The sequence below is a fragment of the Sus scrofa genome, chromosome 1 (genome assembly GCF_054392235.1).
Source record: "Sus scrofa isolate SSC_HxYL_T2T_F1_AM1 chromosome 1, Sscrofa_HxYL_maternal_Yorkshire_Landrace_v2.0, whole genome shotgun sequence".
In the NCBI taxonomy this organism is placed as follows: Eukaryota; Metazoa; Chordata; class Mammalia; order Artiodactyla; family Suidae; genus Sus; species Sus scrofa.
Genome location: NC_139383.1, coordinates 282,371,633 through 282,393,109, shown reverse-complemented (window position 1 = coordinate 282,393,109; position 21,477 = coordinate 282,371,633). Strand labels below are relative to the sequence as shown.

The 21,477-nt window shown below is 49.9% G+C and overlaps 1 protein-coding gene across 50 annotated transcripts in view; it reads right to left on the bottom strand.

The window, feature by feature from the left end:
- Positions 1-16,879, bottom strand: part of SPTAN1 (spectrin alpha, non-erythrocytic 1) — a 65,742-nt gene extending 48,863 nt beyond the window's left edge. For 24 of the 50 annotated variants that reach the window (XM_084997004.1, XM_013993907.3, XM_084997046.1 and 21 more), the window contains exons 1-4: positions 16,774-16,879; positions 13,923-13,973; positions 4,435-4,674; positions 2,527-2,652 (exon numbers count right to left, since the gene is read on the bottom strand). In XM_084997004.1, coding sequence (XP_084853130.1) covers positions 2,527-2,652; positions 4,435-4,674; positions 13,923-13,955 — 399 coding nt within the window. In that variant the 5' untranslated portion in view covers positions 13,956-13,973; positions 16,774-16,879. Of the gene's footprint in view, positions 1-2,526; positions 2,653-4,434; positions 4,675-13,922; positions 13,974-16,663 lie in introns of all 50 variants that reach the window. The other 26 variants (XM_084997013.1, XM_084997051.1, XM_084997094.1 and 23 more) reach the window with 2 other exon arrangements.
- Positions 16,880-21,477: the final 4,598 nt, after the last annotated feature.

Sequence of the window (21,477 nt, the reverse complement as noted above, 5' to 3'; positions counted from 1 at the left end):
CACAGACAGAAACCAGTACCACACACACAAACTCCACCCGAAGAGAAGCCTGGGATCCACCCATCATTGAGATGCTGCTCCCCGGAAACTACAAACTGAAGAGCCACGGGGCCGTCAACGTGGGTGGATGCTCCTGGAAACAGGTACGGGTGGTTCATCTGAAGGGAGAAAGCCGACGGGGAAGATAAAGGCTCACACAGTCACTTCCGTCACTGAGGGTGAAAACGAGTCCACCAGTGAGGGACGCGAAAGGCATTCCAGGCAAGGGCGGGAAGGCAACCAACAGCAAGTCATGCGCCACCTACTCGGATGTGGGAGCCAATGTGGGTGGCGGTGACTATGGGACGCCACGCCGTCCGGTACGGTGTGAAAGTCTAAACCGGCGACAGACAGGTTATCCAGGACACAAACAGGCTTCACACCCACCCACCTTCCTCTAAGCTAACCCCGCCTGCCCAACTGAGCTGCTGAGTTCCCGGGCCAGATAGTTACCCAGCCTGGATGACCGTGGGACCTGTGAGCACAAGAGCAGGGATTGCAAGAGAACCCTTTGCTCAAACTAAAATGGGGCCACAGAAGGCTCAGGAAAGCCCTCGCCTTAAAGTCAGCGGTCGGTCACTCACAAATTTCATTTCCACACCCTCAGGGGAAGAAGCAGGGCAAGGCCCGTTCCAGCAGTGAAACAACGTGCCCGTTCCTGCTGGGGCTCCTCTTGGCAACACGGGGGTTCGGCAGAGTCCAGTGTCACAAGCCTACTGGTATCTGAGTGCATGAGTGGGCAGGGAGGCAGGTGCCCTTAGGACACACGCCGAAGGCCGGCAGGGTGGAGGGAAGCCCTGGCCGACGCAGGTGGGTTTCTCAATGGGGGCCCGAGCAAGCAGCAGCAGAGCAGCACTTGGGGAAAATTTAAGAAGAGCCGACAGGAAATACGGGTTGGGAAAATAAAGCAGCGAACTGCGATTAGAGAAAGGAAGGAGTGGATGGAAAGGCCGGTTTTGTCACCCGTTCGCTGTGGGAACCTGGGCAGGTCACTCAAACTCCCGAGCGTCTGTCTCTGCCCTTCCACACACTATGGCCACGGCCAGCCTCCTGTGCCCTGGAGCGGTGACAAAGTGTTTGCACCCAAACAGCCACTAAAAGCTCCTCGCCAACTAGGAGCTACAGAGCCTTCAAATGCTGCTTTATAGGAAGAACAGCCTTTCTGACACCCCTGAATGAAGTGAGCTCTGGGTCTCCCTCCCCCAGATTAATTACTAAAGCCAAACACTGGATCTATTTCTCATGTTCCCCATGAGTAACCCGGTTAAACCAGCACAGAGCAGCCCCATTAACTCTGCTGACTGCATTCCCGGTAAAACTGCATTTAAAATGGTATGGAAATGGGCCAATATCTAATTGTATTTAACTGCAGAGACACGTATTATATTGCCCAACCGGGGTGAATGCAGGATTAAATAGGTGGTCATATGGCATTTAGAATTTACTTCTATTTCCTATTTACAATCATCACTCAGATGATTTACTTGTTATTAATAAGCTGAAGGCCCGCTGCAAGTCTTCAGTGTAAGACGGCAGAGCATATAAGAGCAAAAGAGAGAGGCGTGTGAACTGAGGAAACCCCTGCACCAGATCCCAGGGGAACGGAAACTCCGCGGTGGGGACCAGGGAACAGCAACGGACGAAGAAACGTCCTAGCTTTCGCCTCACTCTCTGGGATTTTGCCTCGACTGGCCAAGGACTGGAGACACTGGTGCCTCAACGGAAGGAGACTTTGGATGACAGAGAACAAAGACAGACAAGAAGGAAATCAAAGGCAGAGAAGGGCAACCAGGCAGGAGAAACTAAGCGTGCACACCTCGTCCCAAAGGGCTGGCTTTCCCCTTAATATCCCGTCACTGGAAACGTTAAACAGAGAAAGAAGAATGATCGCCCCAACCCCAATGAATGGCACCCAAACAACCCAGACCAGGAGTCTGAGGACGCCTGCTTCAAAGTCAGTTATAAAGTCAGTCCACGGTCACTGACCAGCAGGTGCCAGGTCATCCCTTGAAGCTGCACCTTTGACTGGCCTGCTGACCAGACCTCCTGGGGCAAGTGCCAAGATCCAGAAAGCAAGCTTTCTGACAGAGAACTTTCCTCTTAGTGTCCGTGATTCATTCTATTTATCTTTGTGTCCTAATCCCTAAATTCACCCATTTCACTAATACGCTCTCCCATCCAGTGACCATCTGAAAATGTTACAAGTTTAATATACACAGTCTCCTTTAAAGTAAAACTGCATCTTAATTGGTTCTACAAAAAGAACATTAACTTCCTGACCGAGCGTACAAACGCTGTTAGGATTGTACTGAATCATCGTGTTACAAAGGCAGGATTTGGGAAACTCCATGAGGAGACTTCGCCAAGTCTTTGTAAAAGCTGGAAAAACCTATCTTTTTAGGAACCCCAACTGACATGCTAGCATTTGTCCCTATCCTCCTGCCGACCAGAGGAAGACCATCCACAGCAGGCACTGCTTCTACTCACCCTGATGGTTTCAGATGCAAAGTGCCCTTCGGAGATCATCAAGTTACCAGTCTCGTCCAGCTTCACGATGGCTCCTGAGTTGGCCTGCACTTCGGCTTCAAAGGCCTGATGCTTCTGCAGCTTGCCCTGTTGGTGGACCACGAAGTGAGCCACAGATGCACCTCACCACCCACCATTCTGCTCCCAGCCCCCCCGTTATTCCTCCCCTCCTGATCCCAGTCCCTCTCACTACAGACCCCTCACTCAGCACCCCGCCCACTCCCCTACCGGCTCAATTACTCAAATACTGTGGCTGCACCCATACCTGCCCTCTGGAAGCTGGCCCACCGAGGCCCACAACCTTGCAGACAGCAAGACACTGCAAATTATCCTAATTTTCTCGTCTAGCAGGAAATCAGCCTTCATGGACAGCCAATCCCTCTTAGAAACACAGAAGCACACTGAGAGCTTTCTTGGCACGTGGTGTCCGCCCCTGACTAACTCACTCCCGTTGGGAGACGATAAGACACTTTTTTAAGCTCTGCTTTAGAAACCACACTCTTCGACGGATTTGACTTGACACGTTCCATTTCTCAACACCTTTTTTTTTTTTTTTTTTTTTTTTGGTCTTTTTAGGGCCACACCTGTGGCATACGGAGGTTCCCAGCCTAGGGGTCGAATCAGAGCTGTAGCTGCTGGCCTACAACACAGACACAGCAACTCAGGATCCGAGCCACGTCTGCGACCTACACCACAGCTCACGGCAACACTGGATCCTTAACCCACTGAGTGAGGACAGGGATCGAATCTGCATCCTCATGGATGCTCATCAGATTCGTTTTCTGCTGAGCCACGACGGGAACTCCAACATGTCTTTTTAATCATGTACTAAGCTGGGGAGGGGCCGTGCCTAGGGCTGCATGATCATGTCCTCTCTCAGAAGACTCTGGGCTAGTAAAGGAATCATGGGTTCCTCCACCAAAATCAACGAAAAGAAAGGTTTTCTATTTTTCTTAAATCAGCTTTATAAATTTTCAGCAGCATCCACACTGATGGTTAGCATGCCTTTCTCAAGAACACATACTCCACGGAGTTCCTGTTTTGGCTCAATGGTTAGCAAATCCGACTAGGAACCATGAGGTTGTAGGTTCGATCCCTGCCCTTGCTCAGTGGGTTAACGATCCGTTGTTGTCGTGACCTGTGGTGTAAGTTGCAGACGCAGCTCGGATCTGGTGTTGCTGTGGTTCTGGCGTAGGCCAGGGGCTATGGCTCCGATTGGACCCCTAGCCTGGGAACCTCCATGTGCCATGGGTGCAGCCCTAGAAAAGGCAAAAAGACAAAAAAAAAAAAAAAAAAAAAAAAAAAAAAGGAGTTCCCGTCGTGGTGCAGTGGTTAACGAATCCGACTAGGAACCATGAGGTTGCGGGTTCAATCCCTGCCCTTGCTCAGTGGGTTAAAGATCCAGCATTGCCCTGAGCTGTGGTGTAGGCTACAGACTCGGCTCGGATCCCAAGTTGCTGTGGCTCTGGCATAGGCCGGTGGCTACAGCTCCGATTGGACCCCTAGCCTGGGAACCTCCATATGCCGCAGGAGCGGCCCAAGAAATGGCAAAAAGACAAAAAAAAAAACACACATATTCCGAGATCAACCCAGACCTTTCTTGAAAAACGCTGAAGGATCACTGATGGTTGCAGGACAGTGGATTATGAACCACCAGCTTAAAGCATCCATGAAAGATACGTTAAAGCCTGCAGGAGTCCACATGCACGCTCGCTAAGGGATTTTTAGAAGCGTGAGGGAGTCGTTCCCTATGTGTGATCTACATTCTTCCTGCTGCTCAGTCTCTCAAGGTCATCATTAAATGTCTTTGTCTAACTTTTGGGCAAAAACATTTGAGCTCTAGAGTTTTGGCAGGCACCGCAGACGCACCTGCAGATTGGTGGGGTCTTTGTAATTCTCATCAGACGCGATCTGAAGTTTCTCCTGAATCCATTTCTCCAGCTCTTCAGCATCTCTCTGGAAAAACTGGAATCGGTAGGAATCTTCAAGCTTCTGGCGCCTAAGGGTCGAGAGCTCCTTGAAGCGGTGGTACCGGTCGAGGACCTGCTGCCGCCGCTCCTGGATGTCCTCTGCTGTCTCCAGCACTTTGACCCCACTTGGGTCCATTTTCTAAAAAGACAGAAAGCCCTGAGATAAGCACAAGTTACCAAAACAGATTGGGTGGAATTAAGCCTCTAGAAAGGAAAGAAAGAAAATTACCAGAGAGCTTGAGCAGACAAATGAAGAAGGCGGCCTCCCCTCAGGAACTGACAGTGAAGCCCAGGTCCCGCCCCTTGGTAAGAGGTGGCTACCCCACCGCCTGCAACGCCTGCCCCCAGGATCCCTCAGAGGAGGCCTCACCACCACGGCCACATGTGAAAAACGTGACGGCGGGAACAATGGTCTATACTGGTCTGTGACTGGTCACTGGTCTGTGCACTTCATGGTATGGAGATTAGAAAGCATTTACTTTTCGGTCTTTTTAAGACCATACCCTTGGCCTATGGAAGTTCCCAGGCTAGGGGTTGAACTGGAGCTCCAGCTGCCAGCCTATGCCACAGCCACATCCACAGCCACGCCAGATCCCTTAACCGACTGAGTGAGGCCAGGGAATGAACCTGAGTCCTCATGGACACCAGTTGGATTTGTTAGCGCTGAGCCACAATGGGAACTCCAGAAATTATTTTCTCTTTTTTTTTTTTTTTTTCTTTTCAGAGCCACATCCACGACATATGGAGGTTCCCAGGCTAGGGGTTGAATCGGAGCTGGAGCCACCGGCCTACACCACAGCCACAGCAACATGGGATCCGAGTCACATCTGTAACATACACCAAAGCTCACAACAATGCCAGATCCTTAACCCACTGAGAGAGGCCAGGGATTGAACCCGCAACCTCATGGTTCCTAGTCGGATTCCTTTCCACTGTACCACAACAGGAACTCTGGAAATTATTTACTCTTAATTCAGCTTTTTTACCTTTCTATATCTCGGCCTGTTAGTCAATGAAGAAAAGGAAATGATTATAAAATAACCAAGTCTTTTTTTATTGTTTTGGCCATGTCTATGGCATGCAAAAATTCCCAGGCCAGAGACTGAACTCTTTCCAAAGCAGAGGCCGGAGCCACAGCAGTGATGATGCTGGATCCGTAGCCATTAGGCCATCAGGGAAATCCCAGCAACTGAGTCTTTAACATCAAGAACTGAAAGAATTTACCTAACGTAGCCGACGTCTCAGTTACCCCGAAAAGCCAATCCTACAAGTTTCTTCAGGCTGCCAGAGAGCCTGGGCAATGAACAGGCTTTGCTTCATCTGAATGCACAAAAGTGAAGGAAAATCACGGTGTTTTTTTTTTTCTTGGCTGCATCAACAGCATGTAGATACTCCCACACCAGGGACTGAACCCACACCACAGCAGTGACCCAAGCTGCTGCAGTGACAACATCAGATCCTTAACTGGCTGAGCTACAAGAGAACGCCCTCACGGTGTATCTTAGGGGGAAAAAAAGTGTGCTAAAAGGTTCCTCCTACTTTCCTCTTACCTGCTCAAGTTAACTACAAATGCAGGCTAACTGCGTGAGTGGTACCTCCCTACCCCAACTTTAAAATCTCACATTTCTGGGAGTTCCCATCGTGGCGCAGTGGTTAACGAATCCGACTAGGAACCATGAAGTTGCGGGTTCGGTCCCTGCGCTTGCTCAGTGGGTTAACGATCCGGCGTTGCCGTGAGCTGTGGTGTGGGTTGCAGACGCGGCTCGGATCCTGCGTTGCTGTGGCTCTGGCGTAGGCCAGTGGCTACAGCTCCGATTAGACTCCTAGCCTGGGATTCTCCATATGCCGCGGGAGCGGCCCAAAGAAGAAAAAAAAAAAAAATTTCACATTTCTGGACAGGTTCACCAAATTTCAATGTCAAAAAGAAAATCTGACCTATTTATGGGAAAAAGCCAGAATATGCTACCTGCCCTTACGAGGAATAAGCCATTTTATCCTCTAACCTAGGACGGTCCCACGGGAGAAACCGATACAGACTAACCAATGGCAGAGAGCATCTAAATGCGCCAGTAGCATGTGATCTTGGACCAGCCCCCTTCCCTCTCTGAGCCTCAGTTTCCTAGAATGACTTGAAAGGGCCAGGTGAGAATGAGATGATCCCAAGACCCTTCTAACTTTAAAATTACATTCTACAGAGTAGAGTCTATGACTTGGTGAAAAAGGAGACCTGATAAGCTTCTTCTCCATAATTCATACAAGATGCAAAAACTGAGCTGCCTGGCAAACATCTGAGAGCTCTTCCTGTGACCTTGTCTGCCTGGCCCAGCTAGTGGGCCAGGATAAGCAGGCTAAGGATCAAGCAGGGAGGTCCCTGTGTGCCCCCCACTTTCCCCTCCCCAATCCAGCTGTGAGGTAACCGCCTCTGCTGACATCTGGGCCGTTTCCAGCTCTTCAGAGATTAAAGCAGCTCTAAGAGGTGTCAAGGAAAGCACTGTCTGCACCGAATCAACTCCGAGGACACTCTCTCTAGGGAGAGCCTACCTCTCTAGGGAAGAGACCAGGAGTGATCACAGCAGGGTCCCTGTTCCTTCCAAATTCACCAGTTGGTTGTTTGGGTTTTTGGCTACCCCTCGGCATGTGGAATTCCCAGGCCAGGGATCAGATCTGAGCCTCAGTCTGTGACCTATGCTGCAGCTTTAGCAACACCAGACCTTTAACCCACTGTACCGGATTACCCACCGTGCCAGGCCGGAGATCCAGCCCACATCACAGCACTGCAGAGATCACTGTGCCACAGCGGGAACTCCAACCAGTTATCTTGTTATTATTCTTCTCCCACAAAGTTCGATTTATTTGTTTGACTATAAGAGAGCCACATCCTTTGCACGTCATTCTCATGTTCTAAGACCTTCCATGGCTCCCTCCTGAGAGAGGATACACTGTCCCGCTTGAGCTGGACCCTCTGGTCTCACCCACGCCCCTCACCCTCCCGGCACACAGAAACACGGACTCCTCCCAAACACACGATTCTCCTGTGTGACCCCAAGCCACTCGCTCAGGCTCCCTCTGCCTAGAATGTCCTTCCTCGTCTCTGGATAACTCCCGTCCACAGCTCAACACCCCCCGAAGCGAGCAGGCTTTACCACATTGGACTGGACTCAGCTCTCCTTTCCTCCCCACTTCCCAGACTTTTTTTTTTCTTTTTTTTTTTTTTAACGGTCACACCAGTGGCATATGGAAGTTCCCGGTCCAGGCGGTGAATGTGAGTCACACCTGCAGTGCTGGATCCTTAACCCACTGCACCACAGAGGGAACTCCTCTCCTTCTCAGACTCTAACTTTGCCACAGATTTACAAAGCACCTGCATATACTTCCCACAGCATAATGAGACTGAACACACTGTAGTCTTTATTGTTGCAGCCCGATTTCTAGCAGTCAGAGGCCTTTAACAAATGTTTGTTGCACAAATGACGGAGCAGATGCAACCCTGGCTCACGTGCAAAGGGTGGAGAGCCCTCAGTCATCTACCCAAGTTTCATCTGCCATGTTGTCTAACTGGGACTCTGTCCAGGTAACAACTAGATCTGTGACAAGAATGTGCTGACTGAAGCTACATGAGGTGTCAACCTCATGACCACACCTGAATGACGGACCCTGGGCCCAGGCGGCATTGTAGCCGCTCCTCTCACGCTGGCAGGGTGGGACCTCAGGCAAATCAAATTCAAGAAGCAGAGTTCTGCATGGTTAGACAGCTGTGTCTGAAAAAACACTTCCTGTTCTTAAAATGAGCTTCAAGAGAGTCCTTAAAACAAAAAACAGAGAGTAATCTTGACAAATTGAAGGTCTGTGCCGAACAGGGTGGTTTGGTTTATCAGCCTCGTTGGGAGAGGCTGGCTTCTGACAGGATCTGGACAAGCATCGCTACCATCTCTGGCCACGCTTCCTAGACGCGGTTCACTCATTCGACCGCCTTATCTGCTCCAGGTCTATCTCATCAAACTTCCTCACCAACCACAAGCTACAGGCCCTAGGCAGGTCCACTTCCCAGACCAGAAAGTTCCCTCTGGCAGAAACATCCCCTCCCAACTCCACGACACACCCACTCGAACCCCTCAGAGTCTAAAGCAGCCGCCTTGTCCTCTCTCGAGTCCTGAATCCGAAGCCCTCACCCCCTCCGTGGCCCTCCGAGAGCACCACCGCGTCACTTTTTCTTTTTGCTGCACCTGTGGCACATGGAAGTTCTTGGGCCAGGGATCAAGCCCATACCACAGCAGTGACAGTGCCAGGTGCCATAAGGGAACTCCTTCCTGGATTTTTATAAATTCTTTAGAGAATTTAGAGTTCCTAAGGAACTGTAAAAAAAAAAGATCTTACCTTACTTTTGCTCTCTGACCACAGAACTTGTCATGTATTTAGAGGTCAGTCGCACTGAATCTGGAAACAGACTACTGGCACTTCATTAAGTAGTCAAGAGTCAAAAGGTCATCTATTAAGCAAGACATGGAGCTAAGTGACCCGGATGCTCTGGTTCCCAGACCAGCATGCTAGAACCAGTGACCCTTTTTTTTTTTTTTTGCCATTTTCTTTGGGCCGCTCCCGCGGCATATGGAGGTTCCCAGGCTAGGGGTGGAATCGGAGCTGCAGCCACTGGCCTACGCCAGAGCCACAGCAACGCGGGATCTGAGCCGCGTCTGCAACCTACACCATAGCTCACAACGCCAGATTGTTAACCCACTGAGCAAGGGCAGGGATCGAACCCGCAACCTCATGGTTCCTGATAGGATTCGTTAACCACTGCGCCACGACGGGAACTCCTAGAGCCAGTGACTCTTAACATGACGGGAGCTCACCTGGTCTTTACTAAAGGCTGTTCAGGAGTTCCTGCTGCGGTGCAGTGGGTTAAGAATCTGACTGTGGCTCAGGTCACTGTGGGGACCCAGGTTTGATCCCTGGCCTGACACAGTGGGCTAAAGGATCCAATGCTCCCGCTGCTTGAAGCTCAGGACACAGCTATGGCTCCGATTCAATTCCTGGTCCAGGAACTTTCATATGTTGCAGGTGTGGCCATAAAAAAAAGAAAGAAAAGTATTTCCTGTTGTGGCACAGCAGAAACAAACCCGACTAGTATCCATGAGGATGTCGGTTTGATCCCTGGCCTCACTCAGCAGGTTAAGGATCTGGTGTTGCTGTGAGCTGTGGTGTAGGTTACAGATGTGGCTCAGATTCCGCATTGCTATGGCTGTGGCGTAAACTGGCGACTACAGCTCCGATTCGACCCCTAGCCTAGAACTTCCAGAGGCCGCAGGTACAGCGGCCCTAAAAAAGGCTGTTCATTTATTAATTTCTTTTACTACCTCTTATCTTTTCCAGCCCAGCCCCACTTTGGAGGGGAAAAAGGGGGGAGAGGAGAATATATGAATCATTTTTTTCAGAACTAAATTATTAAAAAAAAAATTTTTTTGGCTTTACCCAAGGCATGCAGAAGTTCTCGGGCCAGGGATCAAACTCACCCCACAGCAGCAATAACACCAGAGCCTTAACCCACTAAACCAGCAGAGACTGCCTTAATTTTTTAAGATTGAGTCTTCTTGAAGTTAATAAACAATTAGAGTTAAGAATAACTGATATGCTCCTTTTGTTTTCATCTCTCTGGAAACAGTTAACATGGAAAAACAGCAGCAAATTATGCACCTAATTTGCTTCCTTATAAAATTTAGTTTCCAAGGAATGCATCGTATGTATCAACATGTAACAACAGCTCCACTGTACAAGGGTTTCTGTCAGATGCCCCAGTCTTTAATGTCCATGGTGTCCTGCCTCCCCGTGTCACGGGACTCACTGTGCTTCCTTCGGCTGGAGAGAACTCTCTAAAGGATTGCATGTGGGAGCAGCCCTTTAGGATGAAAAAAGAACTTCCAACATAATACTGCAAAAGTTCCACTTGAGCAAGCCCCCCTGCTTGGGTTCAGCTTGCGGATCGGAACCTACCAATCCAGGGAGACAGTCCAGCGAGGCCCTGCTGAAATTAACCAACCTAAAAGGCCCTCTTTGTCACCCCAGTGAAGTAGGACGAGTCAATTCTATACCAAGTGCTTTGGTCAGGCAATAATGGACTTTTCTTTCCTGCAGGAGATCAGCTGACGTCAGTAGGTGGGAGCTCTGCCAAGTCACAACCGGCTGTCTCTGGGGAGCCTGGCATCTGAAAGTCATCAGCGCTCTCCGCGGCTGTGGGCGCTCAGGGTGTTCATTTGCGTGACCACAGGTCACAGCAGCTCCCCCTCCCCTCTCTCTACACTTCCAGTTTCTTTTTGCTCCTCAAAGGGTCACTGCCACAGACCACCTTAAACACAGGAAAAGATTTCACATCGCCAAAGACCCGCTGCCACCCAACGTGCTACAACCTTTCCCCCACAGCTCTGGGAGGCAGCGGAATGTTCTGGACGCTGCCAGTGTGCAACCCGTTCCGAGGTGGCGGCACACGGACAAGAACTGCACCCCAGGCCAGAAATATGCAGCTGACTGATAAGACTCCAACGAGAAGGTTCCAGGCTGTTCCCAGCCTTAATGGGATTAACACCTCTTGAGAGCTACAAAGGAAGACGCTGGGAAATGCGCCATAAAAAAACCCAACCTCCAACCACAGCAGCCCATCTAGCTCGCGCGCCAACGGCCTAAAAGCCGCAAAGGAGCCAAATTCCAGGGCTACAATCAACGGACTGACTGCTTATCTCAAAGCAGTGGGTTAACCCTGATTTTCTCAATCAAACCTCCGTTTGTGGAGAAAGGCTGAATGCATTCTCTGTTCAAGGATAGCTTCCCACTTGAGGAAACTGAAGGAAAAAGGTCGTATTGTGGCAAATCTTATTAGGGAAGACTGGCTCTTTATAAATGCTGCAATGCAGCGGTCAAAATGTTAGCTGCATCATTCAGCAAGTGAAGTGAATTGAACCCAGGGGATAAAACAGGAATTACAACTATGTCCTCTATTGTAATAAATAAAAAGAACTTGTCAGCATTCTTACAGGACTGCTAGATCTCTGCAAAGAAAGGGGGGTGTCTAAAGATAGGAATCTTGGCTAGAAAGTTCTAGTGTCACCGCAAGTCAATGGCCAGGAATCACTCCCCACATCTAACACACGCTTATACATGTTATCAGGTGAAATGACTCCTACAAAAGCAGATGCCATTAATTTTTTTTTTTTTTTTTGTCTTTTTAGGGCCGCACCCGCAGCACATGGAGGGAAGTTCCCAGGCTGAGGTCGAGTCAGAGCAACAGCTGCCAGCCTACACCACAGCCACAGCAACTCGGGACTCAAGCCGAGTCTTCCACCTACACCACAGCTCAGGACAACACTGGATCCTTAATCCTGGGATTGAACCTGCATCCTCATGGATACTAATCAGGTTCGTTAACCTCCGAGCCATTAATTATTACCTTTGTCTTCTTGAAGACCGCCAACAGACAGCTGTTTGAAGCTTGGTACTTAGGGAATTTTTTTTAAGGCTTAACCTAACCTGCAGCAGCTGTAAGGCCACTGTGCCAGGGACCTAAGTGTCTCTGGAGGGCGGGGAGAGGCAGGGGTGGGAAGGACTCTGAGAAACAGAAGAAAAGGCTGCAGATACAAACACTTTCAAATCAAAGGTCAAATGTTTTAAACTCGGCAAACTTGGCACCTGCAGTGAGTAGCTTAGGACAGCCCCACACAGCTCTCAACAGTGGAAGGATCCAGTAATCTGGGTTTCTCTATGGAACCTCAGAAGAGCATAAACTGTCCTGCAGCCTATTTGGAAACAAAGGGCTGGGAGCGCCGACCTCTCGATGGCTGGCTGAACGTGCCGTTACAGGGACACAGGGGCGTACGTGCCGTTACAGGGACACAGGGGCGTTGGGAACACTGCAAAATGAAGCCTGACCTCGGGCAGGACCCCAGACGTATCGTTCGGAAGGGAGAGGGATTCTGGGGACTAAGAGGACGAAGAGAGCATTTGGCTCCATGGAAAAATTCAGAAACAGCACCCAGAGCAAAAGGTCAGAGGACCCATGCATCGGTTTGGTTTGTGTTGCTTAGTCAGAGCCTAAAGGTGCTTTTTCCCCCTGGCTGAGAAAGCCAGCAAATTTCACATTTCCACAGCAGGAGAATTACATCGACGGATATGGAAGGGCTCCCCCCTGCCCCCCCCCAAACAAGCCGCCAAAGAACTGGTTAGCGCCCATAAAATTTGATACCAACTGGTTCTCAGATGAAGTGAATTAACTCAAAACCAGCTCAGCTGCAGATTTCAGTGGTAGAACTAATGGCAGGCAGAGGAGTAATAATACATAAATTAAGACTGAGCCATAGAAAAACCCCAAATGTTTCTGCTTAAACCACACTCCAGTCTGGACTGTAGATCTGCACATCAGTCTTCAAATTGATTAATCACTTCAACTTGTTAGCAGGATTCTGCATAGGGGAGCAGGGATTTAGCCTTAAGGAGCAGAAGATTCATACTGCATTGCATCAAAATCCAGAAACACCCAGCAAGGTTGAGAAAATTTACTTCTGAATGCCTCCCAAACACTACCTTGCTGCTACTTACCTTTCATAACCTGTAAAATTCAGATGAGAGGTATTTAAGTGCAAAACATGTTACTGAGATTCAACACAGGAAAAAGTTAAAATGGGCCCATTTTTATAAACCTTGTTTAAATAATGAGTCTGATTTATAAAAGGGCTTGCCTTGGATTTATCACCCATAATCAGTAGAAATTTGCAAAGTTGATTATTTCTCCTTATGGGTTATCAAGACATTAAGCATTTTTCTTTTTGAAAAACATTCAAAAACTGTATACAAATAAATACAGATATATAGTGAGATTTTTTTAAAAAATGCAAGCTCATTTCAACATAAGAGTTGTGGCATAAGTCAGCAGGAAACAAACTCAAGTTTACAATCTTTGTCAAACTGAAAAGATACTATTTTTTTACTACATTTTCAGATTATTCTTTCTCAAATATCAGATGATGTTTCTTAATCCCTTGGTTCTTAAGAACCAAGCAACCATCAATCAAAAAAAAAAAAAAAAAATTAGCAAACACCACATGCAAATACCAGCAGGGTGATAAGAAATTAATAATATTCATGCCTTAAAGAGAAGAAGGTAAAAAACAGGAGGCTTTGGAAATTTTAGAATCAATCTACGAAGACATTTGTTCACGCAGCATCAAAAAAACCCAAACAAAACAAAACCCCAAAGCCTAATCGGTGTGCTTGACAGAAAGGTCATGCAGGCAGGGTTCTGTACCCTCTCTTGAGATCATTCGACCTCTTTTGACACGCGTGTGTCTTCACTGCAAGCCAGGCAAACTGAAAAGGTAATGCATTTCCTGCATGCTGGTCAAATACCTGGACTCTGCGTTTACGAAACGATGACAACATGACGGAGGAAGGTGGCGTCTAAAGGGGGGGGAGAGCAAGACAACAAGCTTCTAAGGGCAGGCTGATAAAGTCACTTCAAAACGAAGAGCACGGACCCTTACAAATCTAGGAAGACAGGTAAAAATCTCATGGTAGACATTTCCCCAGTGCTCTTCTCACGCCACAGAGCTTCTAAGTCCCACCAGGAATTTAAAATGGCCAAACCACCAAGGTTCTCGGGTCTCAGCAGATGTGCTGCCTTGGCCAAGCCATACCCTCTTCTGGGTCTCGGTTTCCCCACTTTTCAAACAGTCCTGAATAATCGTGAATGCACTTTTTTTTCTGGCTGAGCCTGCGGCAGGCGGAAGTTCCCAGACCAGGGATGGAACCTGCGCCACAGCAGTGACAATGCAGGATCCTAAACCCGCTGGGCCACAGGAGAACGCCCCGAAAATACTTTTTAACACTAAACATGCCTCCCCGCCTCCCACATTCCCACAGATTAACTGAGGTTCCTGGTACCAGATGGTTTCTGTAGCCCCTTCCATTCAGTAATAAAACAGCATAATTTTGTGAGGCCGTCGGATACGAGAAAGAACCCAAGCTACAAAGATCTGATTTGGACCTGGGTTACGGGGACATTTCCTTTACAAAATACCATTTCCTGTTCAAAACCCAACCACGAGGAATACGCAAAAGAGGCAGAAGGGAGGTGAAGCCAGCTGCTCCCGTCCACTGGCCCCAAGTGATCAGCTCTGCGTGCCTCCACGGCATTCCTGGAGTCAGCATTTGCCGTCAGGGCGCTGCATTCTTCCACCTCCTCGGACCACAGCTGATGGGCTGCAACAGACCCACTGCATGGCTAGCAAAGTCCTCGCATAGCCCACGGAGGATCGATTACAAGGCCGGCCGCCTGCCCACTGTCCTCAGTGCAGGTTCAGCAATGACAGGACTGTGGGCTATTCCTGACATCCACTTCTCAGCATCTGCAGCCGCCATCCACCCCACCCCCTCAAAGGGATGAAGGCAGGTAGAGGAAAAATTTCCTCTTGGAAATTCTAACCCAGGGAACCAAAGGCCATACTTAAACAGCAGCGCTCCCCACCTAACCTGTTCATCGGATTGCTAGACAAGCTTATAGGGTGAGCCTATGACATATCAGATTTCTCTAATTATGAGATTACTATGCACACACTGCCAAAGATCAAAAACACATCTGAGAATGTTACCAAGCTGATGGTTCACCATAGGCCTCCCTCCCATCTGTCCAGCAGGGACCAATGCTCCTACCGAGTCTCGAGGCTCGGCTCTCCATCTAGGTCCCTGGATAACAGCTAACACACTTTGAGGGTCCCTTTGAGTGAGGCTGGCCTAGTTACTAAAAAAGGCTTACTGTTAATTTCCTGCACACAGCACATTTTTATTTTCCTGTAGCACATTTTTTAAACTTGGCCTTCAATGTGACCTTTCCAAACCTGACATCAGCTGCAAACAAAAGGGAAAATACAGGACGAGTTTGAGGAGCTGGAATCTTGGCTCATGGCTTCATACAGCTGAGTGTTCCCACTGTTCTTCAGATTTTCTGTTTCCTGGCTGCAAGACACCCCCACCCTTCCATCTTTGATACATTCTGCTTTAGTTAAGTCCAATTGCTATGACGACGCAATTTCTCAACACATTATGAAAATATTTCATATGCTCTTTCTTCTCTCCTTCCCTAACAGCCATCGTGGTTAAGATTTTCTAAAATATCAGGATGAAGACAGAACAAAGAGTCACAGTCTAGGATCTATTATATAAAAGACATGACAAGGTGTTGCACCTCAACTCAGCCTTCTGGGCTAGTCTAGCTTTTAATTTAAAATATATCCAACCCTTAACCTTAACGAGCCCTTTGTTTAAAATACATTTTATCCCAGTTCATCGAAGAGAATTTTTTTTTTTTCCCAAAGAAGACTTTTAAATGAAAAGCAATTTTCTTTGGGAATCATCTAACCAAATTCGCAGGACTAGCTTTCAAACAAAAGGCTGCTCTATCATTAAACACCGGCTGGCTGTAGAATTTCTGACAAATATTCTGTCCTCGACTCGAAAGACCTGGTCTCAGAGTAAAACAAACAAAAAACCCTCTAAGCTATTAAGTTATTTGATTTAGGTCTCCTACAAAGCAAGCGCCGCATCTACCAGTTATTTACAAGCAAATCAGTTGGGGAGGAAAGATATGTTTGTTACAAGGGACGAAAAGGAGATGGCCAATCTCGGACTTTTCTGCATCGAGAAAAGGCCAAGATCGCTACATTGGATGAAATTAAGGTCAAAGAGCCCTTCATCTTCCGCTCTTCCTCCCTCAAGGGCTGGGCCGGCACTGCTGGTCGGCTTTGGAGAAAGGAGCTGCACAAGTCGCTCCCCACCGAGGAGCCAGGATTGGGGGCGGCGGGGGAAGCGCCCCTCGGGGAGAAGAATGGAGAAACCAAGCGGACCAGGAAGCCCCCGCCCCACCTGCCGCAGCCGGATGGGGCAGGGCGGGGCCGAAGCCGGCTGGGGGAGGGGGGGTACGGGAGGGACCTGGCGGCCCCACCGCCCCCTCCGCCCAGTCAATGACATTCCTGCGGCCGGCGCCCAGGCTCGGCCCCGCGGCTCCTCCGCAGCCCACGCACCACAAGCCGGTCGCGGCCGGTTCGCCCGGCTCCCCGCCCCACCGAGGGAGCGGCGAGGCAGCCCGGGCTCACCTGTCCGCGCGCTGGCGCGGCCCCGCCCCAGGGGCTGCCCGGCTCCCGGCCCAGGGGTCGACCGCCCTCGGGCCCCGCTCCCGCCCTGGCTCGCCCGCTCCTCCTCTCACCGGCTCCTGGGGGTGAGGGCAGTGGGTGCGTCGGGCCGGGGGTGCTGGGGGAACCGACGGGGCTCTGCGGCCTCCGCTCCTCGCCGTTCGCTCCGCAGCGGGTAGTGGCGGTGACGCGCGCGCCCCGCCTCTTTTATAGGCGGCCGCGCGCGTTCCGGCGGCGAGCGGGCGCGAGCGCGGGGGAAGGGCCCCGGCGCGGCGCGAGGGGCGGGGTCGAGCTCCGGCGGAGCAAAGGGGGCGGAGCTCCCGCCGACTCGCCGCCCGATCGTCAGGCGGAAAGGGTCGAGCGCTCCCGGAAGAAGCCGAAGAGGCAATGCGGGGGAAGAGCCGAGTCCTGCGAGCGCCGCGGGAGGAGGGGGAAGGAGTGCGCGCGCCAGGGGTGGGGGTTGATGGTGCAGTGGTGTCGCTACCTCCGCCCAGGCGGGCTGAGATGCTCCAGCCGCACCGCCCTCCCCGCAGCCAGCATCCTCCAATCCTGCCCCTCCCCGCCCTGCAGAGAATCTTCTGCACCCCACCCACCCCTCCGCCCCTGGGAGCCCTTCCAGGACTGCAGCGAAGGGCGGGGCAGGGCCATTGCTGCAGTCTGGCCGGGGATGCTTCGCGCCCCAGCCGGAAAAACGGCCAGTCACAAAGGGTGAGGTCACCCGTATGCTTCTCTTCCTCTTGCTCCCTTTCCCTAGGAGAAGGCTGGTGCGGGGACCCAAATCAGCCTTCTCTGTTGGGGGTTGGGGGTTGGGGGGTCAAGAAATAGAGGATGGGAAGTTACCATCGTGGCTCAGCGATAACGAACCCGCCTAGTGTCCATGAGGATGAGGGTTCGATCCCTAGCCTCGCTGGGTGGGTTAAGGATCCTGCATTGCTGTGAGCTGTGGTGTAGGTCGCAGAGGCAGATCGGATCCCGCGTTGCTGTGGCATAGCCGCAGCAGCTGTAGCTCCAATTCGACCTAGCCTGGGACCTTCATAGGCCGCGGGTGTGGCCCTAAAAAGCAAAAAATAATAAACTAAAGGAAGAAACCGAAAATGACTTGAGGCTTCGGGTTTGAGGAGGTAATAAGAGATGTCAAATACGATCATCAAAAATTTGGCGTTTATGTCTGTCTTTCTGAGATTTGAAGAGTTAACAATTTCTTAGGCTCTTACATCAACAGCTTTCTGACAAGTCGCCAGTGGAACAGGATGCATTAGTCGTATTTTGCAAATGAGACATTAAGATTCTTTTTGCCACAATGAATTGATCTTTCCTTATGTACCAGGCACTCTGCTAAGCATGTCATGTATTAAAATTTTTAAAAATCTCTGCAATAATTTTATGAGATAGTGTTCTTTCCCCATTTTTTCAAAAGAGGACACTGATATCAAAGCTTATTTTCCTGTCCTAGGTCAGGCAGGTAGCCAGAAGAAAAAAGCTAGGATTTCAATCCAGGCAGCTAGAACCTTCTCTTTAAACCCTGTGCTATATACTGCCTTGTCATAGGAAAGGGGAGGCATTGTGATGGTGGATGCTGAGGTGCCAAGAAAAGGAAATAAGATTTCTGGAATTTCTGTTCCTTACAGTCTTAGCAGTTTCAGGGCCTGCCTCTGTAGCTAGAAGCCCTCCAGTATTTAGGAAGCCTTTTCCCCACCCCCACTCTGGTGACAGCTGGGCCACAGCCATTGAGAGTAACACCCAGATCATTCCTGTGCAGTCAGGCAGACCAGGAGCTCTGCAGCTCAGGACGGCCTCAGCCTCCTGGTTACCAGGCACCCCACCCCCTCCCCTGCTGCTGCTGCCGCCGCCGCCGCCGCTGCCGCCGCCGCCGCCGCTGCCCCTTAAATAGCTATGAAGGCCATGGACACCGCACCAGAACTGGGGGCCCAGCCCTGAGCTTCTTGGCCCTCTGCAGTTTGCCTTGTTCCCTGGGCCTGGAATCTGCAATCTGGCTTCTCAGCTGCCCAGGCTGGAGCCCTGATAATGAAGAAAAACTCCCCTCTTCCCTCACTCCATGGGTGTGCAGAGAAAAGAAAAGGAGTGGCCACACCCCAGAAGCAGCTTTCGAGAATCTGGAGGAAACACGTAGGAGCTGAGAGGCATTTCCTGCAATGTTCCGTGTAGAGAAAACAGACCTGGTACCTCCTCCCCGGCCTGTGCATTTCTGGAGGCAGCTGATGGCGTCCACAGTCTCTTCTCCAGTGGGGAGCAGCAAAAGGTTTAAGCAGCTATTCAGATCTGGGTACAAAATGGCCAACACAATAACAGCTCTCCAAAAGGTCCAAAGACCTTCTGCCCTAGCAAAGGACATTAAGGATCTGACCTTGTCACAGCTGTGGCCTAGGTTGCGGCTGCGGTTCTGATTCAGTCCCTGGCCCGGGCACTTCCATAGACCGTGCGTGTGGGAAGGGTCTCAAGGTCCCTGGGCAGAAGCTGTAAAAAAAGGAAGATTTTTCTCTGAAAAAGCTTTCTTTTGAATCACTTTGGCCTCCTAGTCAAATGGGGGTTTTGCTGCTTTTACTGGAGGCAAAACAGATTTGCAACCTTAGAGAGAGCTTCTGTATTGGTACAGAAACTAAAATCTTATTTGTTCTTCTTTTGCCTCATCTGAGACATGGCCCCAAACCAGTATCTCCAAACCTTTCCACCGCCCACACATCCACCCACTCTTCACCTGGCACTGGATATGAGACACGGAAAAAGCCGTTCTTCCCACTTCTATTGTCTGCCTACATCATCTCCCACCAATTTCACCAAATGCCACTCTGTGAGGTGTGGGGAGAGAGATGATGAAGCAGAAACTGGGCTTCTTTGTTTTCTGAGAGATACTCATTGAGAACAAAGACAAAAAAGGACAGGACAGCATAGCAGCTCTGAAATTAATCCACCCCAGATTCTCGGTCACGTAGCAGGGAGGGTAGTGATGAGACTGAATTCTAAGCTCCTTTGCCTTAACCCACTGTGCCAGGCCAGGGATTGACCTGCTTCTGAATGCCCCAGAGACACGGCTCCTGTTGCACCACAGTGGAAACGCCTCTAAAGTTTTTTTTTGTTTTGTTTTTTTTGGGGTTTGTTTGTTTCTTTGTCTTTTGAGGGCCGCACCTGCAGCATATGGAAGTTCCCAGGCTAGGGGTTGAATTAGAGCTGCAGCTGCCAGCCTACACCTTAGCAATACGGCATCCAAGCCGTGTCTGTGACCTACACCACAGCTCATGGCAACACCGGATCCTTAACCCACTGAGCAAGGCCAGGGATCGAACCCAGGTCCTCATGGATCCTAGTTGGATTTGTTACTGCTGAACCACACCAGGAACTCCTGAAGTTTTTTTGGTTTTGTTTTTTGTTTGTTTGTTTTTTGATTTTTAGGGCCACAGCTGCAACATATGGAACTTCCCAGTCTAATTGGAGCTGTAGCCGCCGGCCTCCACCAGAGCCACAGCAGCTTGGGATCCGAGCCACATCTGCGACCTACACCACAGCTCACAGCAATGCCAGATCCTTAACCCACTGAGTGAGGCCAGGGATCAAACCCACGTCCTCATGGATACAAGTCGGGCTCATTAACCACTGAGCCATGACGGGACCTCCAAGAACACCTGAAGTTTTGATATGTTCCCTCAACTTAGGCATTTTGGTAGTCCCAGCACCTCTTCATGTCCCTGAGAGGTCAAACATTGGGAAACACGCAAACTGTAACAATCTTCAGATACTCCAGCCATGGAAAGTGACTCGGCCTTGTTCTCTGGGAGAACATCTCTCTCTTCCTCTAAAACACACACACACACACACACACACAGTCAACAGGCAAGCACGGCTATTTTTCTGCCCATCGAAGGGAGCAGACTGGGAAGTCACACTGGCAAGTGGACTGTCCCTTTCCCAGATGAGTTTCTGCAGTGTCAGCACTGGCAGGGCATAGCACAGATCTTTAGAAGAGTAACTGGAAGAACGCTGAAATTATTCCAATAAGTGGAATAAACCAGACACAAAACAACAAATACCATATGATTCCAGAGAACCCTAGAAGAGTCAAATTCCTAGAGACAGAGAGTAGAGCAGGAGTTGCCAGGGCCTGCAGGGAAGGGAAGATGGGGAGCTAGTATTTTATGGGTACAGAGGTGCAGTTTTGCAAGATGAGAACGTTCTGGAGATGGACGGTATTGATGGTTAACACAAAAATGTGAGGGTACTTGATGCTACAGAACTGTATACTTAAAAATGGTTAAAATGGAGTTCCCAGAGTTCCCGTCATGGCGCAGTGGAAACGAATCCAACCAGGAACCATGAGGTTGCAGGTTTGATCCCTAGCCTTGCTTAGTGGGTTAAGGATCTGGTCTTGCTGTGGCTGTGGTGTAGGCCGGCAGCTGTAGCTCTGGTAAGACCCCTAGCCTGGGAACTACATATGCTGCACCTGTGGCCCTAAAACAAAACAAAAAGGTTAAAATGAGGAGTTCCCTGGTGGCTCAGCAGGTTAAGGATCTGGCATTGTCACTGCTGTGGCTCAGGTCACTGCTGTGGTGCAGGTTTTGTCCCTGATGGCCCAGGAACTTCTTCAAATTTTGATGGTTAAAATGGTAAATTGTATTTTTTTTTTTTGGTAGAAGAACCTGCACCCTAGTAGTGACCAGAGCCACAGCAATGACAATGCCTGATCCTTAACCTGCTGAGCCACCAGGGAACTCTGATAATTTTTATGTTATGTATACTTTACTAATGACTGTCTCTGAGATCAGGGA